Source organism: Alosa sapidissima, chromosome 8 (genome assembly GCF_018492685.1).
Source record: "Alosa sapidissima isolate fAloSap1 chromosome 8, fAloSap1.pri, whole genome shotgun sequence".
Taxonomy (NCBI): domain Eukaryota; kingdom Metazoa; phylum Chordata; class Actinopteri; order Clupeiformes; family Clupeidae; genus Alosa; species Alosa sapidissima.
The window spans coordinates 27,029,815-27,038,438 of NC_055964.1; the positions used below are offsets into that span (position 1 = coordinate 27,029,815).

The following is an 8,624-nucleotide window of genomic DNA, read 5'->3' on the forward strand; positions in this document are numbered from 1 at the left end:
CGGGCTCCTGGGCCCAGATGTATTAAGGGGCCCCCAACTAATTGTCACATGTGTGTGAGGGGGGGGGGGGGGGTCCTCCCCCAGAAATTTTTTAATTTGTTTGATGTGATTTCCTATATTCTGGTGCATTTTGGGGATGGCCAATACTAAATTCAATCAGATTCATAGCCTACATCCGGATTTGTTGATATTCAGGCAATGATTCTATACAAAAGCTTGGGCTTCAGGGCCCCCTGACCCCTTGGGCCCCTGGGCCTGGGCCCGGTAGGCCCGTGCAGTAATCCATCCCTGCCTGGAAACAACCTGTTCTCTACGAGGTCACTGGGACCTGGTCACAGCCGTCCGTTTTATGTTGCTTCTACACTGTAAAAAATGTCCGTAGAATTAACTGTGAATTTATGTAAAATCATGACATAAAAAAACTGTAAATACAAAAACAATGAAATAGTGTGTAATTTACATTAATATGTTGTTAATCTCCGACTCAAATGCAACTGTTGATTTGACAGTAAGAATATGTTGAAAATATCATATTTTTTTGGAGAATTTACAAATTACTGTAGTTTAAACACAGATAAACTGTAATACAAAAGAAGATGTGATATAGTTAAAATAACATCATAGCAGTGTTAGAATAACATTTTTTGTCAGTAGGCTCGCTAGGCTACAGTTTGTTTAGGCTATGCCAACCATATTACATTTTATTACAAATTCAGGGTGTAGCCTGTCATGTCACCATAGCTGGTGGCTCAACTTGGTTTCAAAATGACACACTATTCCATGGATTGTCAACCGAGAACGGCCCAGGCTCCTTGAGTTTGAGCACTGGCCAGCAGCTACTTGGGTGTTGAGAAGTGTTTACCCATGTAGGCTACACTGCTGCTCAGCTAGTACCAGCTAACTACCATTACATTGGTCTGTTTTTGTTTTTAAATACAGGATTGTGTCATTGTGATTTAATTTTAAATGCTTTTGATGCCTTTCATTTTAAATTTGACATTCCCGCAAAAACAAACGGCTGTGTTTTAAATTCGAACTAGCTGTGCTCATTCCTCGTCCACTCACTGCTGAGCAGAACGAGCAGAACTAGTTTGTTTGTTTCTGATATCGCTGTTACCATGACGACCACTGACCTAACGGCTGAAGGCTGCTGCTGAGCTGACTGCGCGCGCCCAGTCTGTGAAAGCCTGTTGTTCAGGTAAACTGAATCTGATTCTTAAACTTTTAATGCATGACGTGGGCGATAAGAAAAAATAAATAGCTTAATGTCTGTGAGAGAAATTGTCAGTCGTAGTAATAACGTAAGGTAGGGTTTACTGAACTCTTGCATTTCGCTTTTTTCCATTTAGTTGTTGCCATGTGGGAGCTGAAATTTGACGTGTAGAACTAGCCAGCTAACATAAGCTGAAGTGGTGGTTTTACATGTAGCTTCTAGGTCCTAGCCTAGCAGCAGCTACTTTATATTGAATTCACGCTCGTTTCATGCTGTTGTGAAGTGGTGGTTTTGGAAGGTTAGGAAAAATGTTAACTTGCCATTTCTGCAGCAAAACATTACAAACCTTGAGGGGTTATGTGCTGCATTGTAAAATCCACAGGAATGAGCCCCATGCGTTTTTCAAATGTGTTAGCACAGACTGCAAGCGGACTTTTAGTGCCTATGCTGCTTTTAAAAGTCATTTCTATCGAGTTCACAACATACCTACTCCCTCTGTTACTGCTGGGGCCATTTTTAGAGATTTTAGGTGTGCTATTTCGCTGTGTGAGTGTCAATTTCACACAGTCAAAGAGCTTATCTCCCACCTAAAAGAGCATATAGCGGAGGGGCGACCTGTGTCATGCCCAGTAACAGGTTGTGAAAATACATTCACTGTTAAATCGTCATTTACTGCTCATATGTCACGAAAACACAGAATGTGTTCAGTGGATAGTATAAGTGAGAAGTACCGGGAAAATGTTTCCCAGCCCTCTGTCAGTGCATGTGAAGATGTTCCCCAGAGCTCAAATGATGCTACAACAAATGAAAGCAGTGATTTGCCACAGGATTTCAAAGACACTTTTCTTAGGAATGTCTGTTTATTCTACCTAAAATTGCAAGGGCAGCTCCTTCTTCCAGCTTCAACTATACAGACAATCGTTGAAGAGATTCAAAATGTGCATGATTTGGGACAGGATTACACTTTAAGTAAACTGCAGGCACTTTTGAAAAATGACATGTGCCTAACTGATGATGCTATTGCTAAAATCTCTGATTGTGTGAAGGATTCAGACCTGTTTTCTGCCTGTCATCAGGGGCCGCTGCGAACAACGTACTCGAGGGCTCAGACTTTCCATAAAATGTTTAAATACATAGAGCCTAAAAAAGTCAAATTAGGAAATGATGAAAATATGACAGAGAGGTTTGCTTACTACGTACCTGTAACACAAACTTTACACAGCTTACTAGAATCAGATCTATGGAAGAATTCAGTGTTACAACAGTCTTGTGATACACAGTCAGAAGACTTTTGTGACATACGTGATGGTCAAAACTTTAAGTCCAACCAGTTTTTCATTGAAAATCCAGGATGCCTCAAGCTTATTCTCTATCAGGATGCCTTCGAAGTTGTAAATCCCCTTGGCTCAGCTAGGAAAAAACACAAAGTTCTTGCCGTCTATCTTTCTGTGGCAAATTTGCCTGCACATGTGCGGTCCAATACCGATCACATGTCCCTTGTGTTATTGTGTGTAGAGAATGACCTGAAACAGTTTGGAATTGCTAAAGTCTTCTCAGAGATGCTAGAGGATTTAAAACATCTTGAGAAAAATGGAATAACTGTTGGTGGTGAAACAGTCAAAGGGGGTCTATATTGTATTGCAGGAGATAATTTGGGGTCACATAGTATTGGTGGGTTCACTGAAAATTTTAGCCGTTCTGAGTACTTTTGCAGATACTGTGAAATCTCAAGAACCGGGTTTGAGAATGATCCAAATGTTTGTGGTCCACAGCGCACTCCTGAAAGGTACAATTCTGCACTGCTACAAGCTGAAGACGGACAAAGCAGTAGAGGCATAAAGGTAAACTCTGTTTTCAATGCTCTTGAGTCATTTCATGTTTGCCAGCCTGGTCTCCCACCTTGTTTAGGCCATGACATATTTGAAGGTGTCTTATCCTATGATGTTGCACTGTACTTGAAGTACTTCATCAAAGGAAAAAAATGGTTTACATATTCACTGTTGAACCGACGCATCAAGCAGTTGAAGTACAAGGGATCGGATGCTCTCACAAAGCCATCTGCTGTCAACTCTGAGGGGTCCAAGCTTTCTGGTCAAGCTATCCAGAACTGGAATTTATTAAGGTTGCTGCCTGTGTTAATTGGTGACAAAGTCCAAAATCCAGAAGATGATGTGTGGCAGTTAACTCTGCAGCTTAAAGATGTTGTTGACATGATTTGTGCACAAAAGATTTCATTGTCCCAAGTAGCCTATCTTGATATTTTAATCCAAGAATATTTGGAATCAAGAAAGTGTTTATTTCCTGAGACTACACTGAAACCCAAACACCATTTCATGCGTCATTATCCGGCACTAATTTTGAAATTCGGCCCCTTGATCAGAGTATGGACGATGCGTTTTGAAAGTAAGCACAGTTACTTCAAGAGATGTGCAAGGCATTTAAAAAACTTTAAAAACATATGCCTAACGTTATCTGAGAGACATCAAATGTTTCAGGCATATCTTTCAGCTGGGCCAGGCTGCAGTCAGCTTCTGCAAGTCAAAGACAGTTGTACTTTTTATCCCAGCCTTTACAGTGATGCAATTAAACATGCAGTGAGAGAGTTTGGCTTTTCAGAACACAATACTAGTGTTTCTACAGACATACAGTACAAAGGTACTTCATATAAAAAGGGACATTTCCTTGTGTCAAAAAATGATGAGTCCTTCGAATTTGGAGAACTTCTCATTATTTTAGTTCAAAATGATGCAGCTGTGTATTTTGTGGTAGAAATACATAAAGCTGACTATCATTCTGAATACCATCTGTACTCAGTGACAAAACAGAGTACAAGGTTGCAATGTCTTAACCTCAATGACTTGGTGGATTTTTATCCATTACCATCATACATTGTTGATGGACACCAAGTCATTCCTCTGAAACACAGTGTGTTATCAAAATAAACATGGTCTTGACCACTGTGCTGGAGAGTTAGGGTAACTGTACAGTAATGCACATATTCTTAACAAAAGACAAAATGCTATTTGGTAAATGTAACAGTGACACCAGTTTCCCTTTTATATGAAAGTGTTTTAAAAAATGGAAATGTGTAAATGAGAACTGATATCATTCTTTCTTATTCTAGAAAGGCCTGACATGGAGCAAACATTTCTACACAGTGCTATAACTGAGGTCCTGCCTGACCTCTCAGAGATCAATAAAACCATTCTAGAAGAGCATTTACAATCCCTCGGGGTTGAGACATCTGATGACTTTCAGTTCATCGAGGAAGCCGATTTGCTGACAGCGTTAAGGCCCATTCAAGCCCGAAAAGTACTTGCTGCTTGGAAGTTAAAATGTAAGTCAAGTTTTGCAGTACAGGATGCAACCAGTGCCCAAAGTCACCAGCACAAAAGATGAATCAGGAATGTGGAAGCATTCACATTTGGGCCCTGATGACGATAAGATGTCTCATTGTTGTACTGTCTAGAAAAACAAATTCTACTTTCTGTAGCCCTGGTACAATTGCACAGGTACAATATAGTAAATAGTTTAATGATAAATATAGGATAATATATACAATAAGAATATAATATAGAAGGTTAAAAAGGTTAAAATACATATTTTTCATTGTTTGGTAAAATCTTAAGTTCATGGGTTAAAAATGTAAAAAAAAAAAAAAGTTACAATTTCATGTGTGTCATCTTCATTGAGTGTTGTCTTCCTAGAGAAGTGTTATCGTTAACGTTTTTTTTTTTTTTTGTAATTGGCTGATGTGTGTGCTTGCAGGGCTTACTCCTGAAACGGACAAAACGGACAGCTCATCTGCTGTTGCTCCGGAAGGACCTCCTGTGTCCTTGGAGTCTACTTCACCCAGAAGTTCATCATCAACCTCTTCCAACAACTGCCAAAGCCCTAATATAGACTGGGTGGATACTTTTTTGATACCGTGGGATAAGTTCCCAGAAGAACTTTTACAGTCACTTGAAAGAGGGAAACGACCAAATCCACGAATGAGGCGGGAAATGGTCCGAATCGTGGTCTCTGAGATGATGCAAAATAGGTCTTGCATTAATAAAAAGAGCGCCACAGAAGTTGCAAAAAAGATGGTGGCAAAATACCCTAAGTCTTTGCAAGATGTAATAGAGGGAGATGTGATTGGGACAGGCTACCATTCTCTTGTAAAACAGCTTCAAAATAGGATCGAGAATGTGAGGCGATCTACAACCCCAAAAATAAGAAAAAGGAAGCATCACACTGATTCTGATGGCACAGACGAAGTCCCTGTAGAGCAGAGAGCAGCAGTCCAAGACACCTATGGATGCACTAACTGGAATTTAAAATTCCTCCCCCTTGGAGAGACCCCAGAGAGCCAGCAAGAACATGAAGAAAAACTGAAGATGATGTCTCAGCAACCTGATGTTAATCCAGACGAGGTCAAACGTCTGATGAAGTTGACCTTTTACACGCAGCGCAAAAAAGTCAACCAGGGGCAAAATATCAAGAACCTCCTTGATGAGTGGCCGTTTTTGTTTGATGACCTGGGTATGGCAGTCCACTTTCAGGAACTAACCGGAATTGGGCTGAAAGAAGTTTTCTTGCGTAATCTGGAGCTGAAGGGGAAAAGGCTCCTCAACTACATGAACACAGTTTGTATGCACAAGAGCAGAAAGTTCCTACAGGCAGTAACAAAGTATCAAGTGATGAGGGGAGAGCAGAGTGGGTGTTCTGAAGACCTCAAAGACATGATGTTGCTTCTGCTGTCCTACTTTGATGAAAAGGAAGATGCCATGTTCTTTTATGTCGAGGACACATGCCTGGCAGGGGAAGTACAGATGGACCAGCTTCCCTTGACTCCGACGATTGTTGTTTGTGGTAAGTTAAAATATATTGATCTTTCTTTCATTCTCTCTCATTCTGTTATCCTTTATTCCTTTCCTTTCTTGCTTTTCTGTTTTGGCACAGATTTATCTTGCACAATGTTTTTTGATACAGTAACCTCTTAAAGTTATTCGAAGTGGATTTTGAAAGGCCCAATATGTCTGTCCCACACCTTGCACACACTGATTTCTGAACATAATGCTCAAATTGATTTGTGTCTTGTTTTAATTAAGTTTGAATTATGTCCCCCTTTTGTTAATTTTTTCTTAGGACGATCCTGTTATTCTGCAAAGCGCTTCATGTTGAGTGTGGATCGAAACATTGTACAGGACAGCATCCCCTCCTTCGTTTCTGCCATATGCCTGATGTTTGGGAGCTACTATTGCTTCAACATACATTACCCAGCATGCCTGGCATCAACACTGGAGTTTCTGCAGAGGTGTGTCTTTTTGGTTTTGATTAGGTTTATCTAACATTTTCACTTTACAGTCAAGGTCAGAATTATTAGCTCCCCTTATGAAATTAGACAAAGCTCTTGATTTCTCCATGAAAATGGCCATTAACAACGCATGTTTGTTATATTGGAAACATACACTACATAGAAAATGTTCACTAAGTTTGATTAGGGTATTTTATTGATACAATGAGTTTGAACAAAAAAGAGCAAAAATGAGACATCCAAAATGATTAGCCCCCTGGCCATTAGTAGTCAATAGTGTAACTATTAATAATTAATAGTTGTTTGTCTTGTTTCCACAGGTGCTTTTTCTCCATTAACCCTGAGAAGGGCACTAAAGTAGAGAAGTCAAAAACATCCCGTCTTCATGTGAACCCCCGAGTCATCACATTGATTCAAGATCTTTCAGATCACGAGTGGCGTGATGCACAGTAAGCATCAGCAGAAGATTTTGTTTATGTTGTGTAACCCTGGAACTGTAGTTTTAAGTCAAGGGTCCATGTTAGTTCTATTTCAGTACTTATTTCAGTACACAGACACTTTCAGCCTCAAAGGCAGGGGATGGGGGGGGATGTATTGATTGTTTGTGTACGTGTGTACGTATTTGTTTCTGTACGTTAGTGTACGTGTGTACGTATTGATGATTATGTACGTTAGAAAATAACTTTTTTTTTGTTTTGAGGAGTACACAATATGTACACTTGTTTCATAGTTTTTTTTTTACCCCCAGCAGCTGTAGCATTGCCTGGGGACCTTCAGAGCAAAGAGGGTGTCACTTGTACACTTGTTTAATTGATTGTTTTTCACAAGGGTGTCACTTGTACACTTGTTTGATTGTTTCAGCAGCTGTAGCATTGCCCTAGTTAATCCTCAGTGCCAGTATTTGATAGAATATGAGGTTTGAGGTTAATAAATTCTTGGAGAGGCAAGTTATTTGTTTGTTTGTGTTTTGTCAGTACAGTTCTTGAGGTATACATTGCTTTTCCATTTATAAATGCTTAAGCTGTGTACACAGGGTTACATTTTCATCTAAGAGGTGGTCAAGCTAATTGTAATGTCTAAAACAGTTTACATTTTTCACTGAGCAATAAATAGTTTATTTAGTATTTAGGTGTTTATTTGACTTTAAAAACTGTAAGACTGTAAAATATATTTGTATGTGTTTTTAAGGAAGAAACTAGCAGCTGTGGTTACCAGAATAATCCCGTAAAAAATACAGTACAAATGTAAACAACATTACAGAACAACTTGTAAATTTAACATCCTAAAATTGCTTATTGTATATTGAATCCTGGTAAGATTTAGATGAATTCACTGTTTATTGCACATTGAATATCAGTAAAATTAACATTTATGTATTGTTCATTGTACATTGAATACCAGAAAAATGTACATTTAATTATCGGTTATTGTACATTGAATACCAGTAAAAATTACAAGTTGTTCTGTAAAGTTGTTTACATTTGTACTGTATTTTTTACAAAATTATTCTGGCAACCACAGCTGCCAGTTTTTTTTTGTAAAAACAACGGAATTTTTTTTACAGTGTAAATTCAGCCTCTAATAGTATGCACAGAGTTATTGCAAGCAGATGTGCCGAACATTTCGACCGAAACACACCTGATATCTCACTAATATACAGTCATTTGCACAGGCTGTCAGCAGGAAATGGCTCAGGAGAATTACAGTTCTTGGAGTGATTTGCAAGGATTTTATTGTAGAGGCAAATTGCCCTTGACTGTGAGCCTAACTGAATTTCTAAATGAAACAGAAGCAGGGTGGGTATCTCTCACACCCAGTGGAGATGACTTGGTGGCACACTCATTGATCACATTTCTGACTTAAGCTAACTCTACATATCGCTTCAACTGTGGGTCATTGATTTCAAGTCAGGAGAGTTCTCCTTGTTACCCAAAAGACAGTTTAATCTATGAAAGATACAAAAGATTTTCCCTCCTATCTACCTTCTTCTTCTTCTTTTTCTTCTTTTTCTTTCTAACTCTTCTTCTTCCTCCTCTTCTTCTACTTCTAGTTGGTTTACAGAAGGTGGTTTAGAGTAATATAAATTAGATATAAATATGTGCAGTGTACTAT

General features: G+C 39.0%; 1 protein-coding gene across 4 annotated transcripts; it reads left to right on the forward strand.

Moving 5' to 3' along the window:
* Positions 1 to 1,080: 1,080 nt before the first annotated feature.
* Positions 1,081 to 7,459, forward strand: LOC121716055. Of its 4 annotated transcripts, none has more exons than XM_042102205.1 (6): positions 1,081 to 1,198; positions 2,986 to 3,054; positions 4,338 to 4,550; positions 4,982 to 6,067; positions 6,344 to 6,512; positions 6,833 to 7,459. In XM_042102205.1, the coding sequence occupies exons 3-6, from the start codon at positions 4,349 to 4,351 to the stop codon at positions 6,963 to 6,965; spliced, it is 1,590 nt and encodes a 529-aa protein (XP_041958139.1). In that variant the 5' UTR covers positions 1,081 to 1,198; positions 2,986 to 3,054; positions 4,338 to 4,348; the 3' UTR covers positions 6,966 to 7,459. The 4 variants fall into 4 exon arrangements, with proteins under 4 accessions (XP_041958139.1, XP_041958141.1, XP_041958140.1 ...); XM_042102207.1 differs by having other exon boundaries at positions 4,342 to 4,550; XM_042102206.1 differs by lacking the exon at positions 1,081 to 1,198 and adding an exon at positions 1,205 to 1,306.
* Positions 7,460 to 8,624: the final 1,165 nt, after the last annotated feature.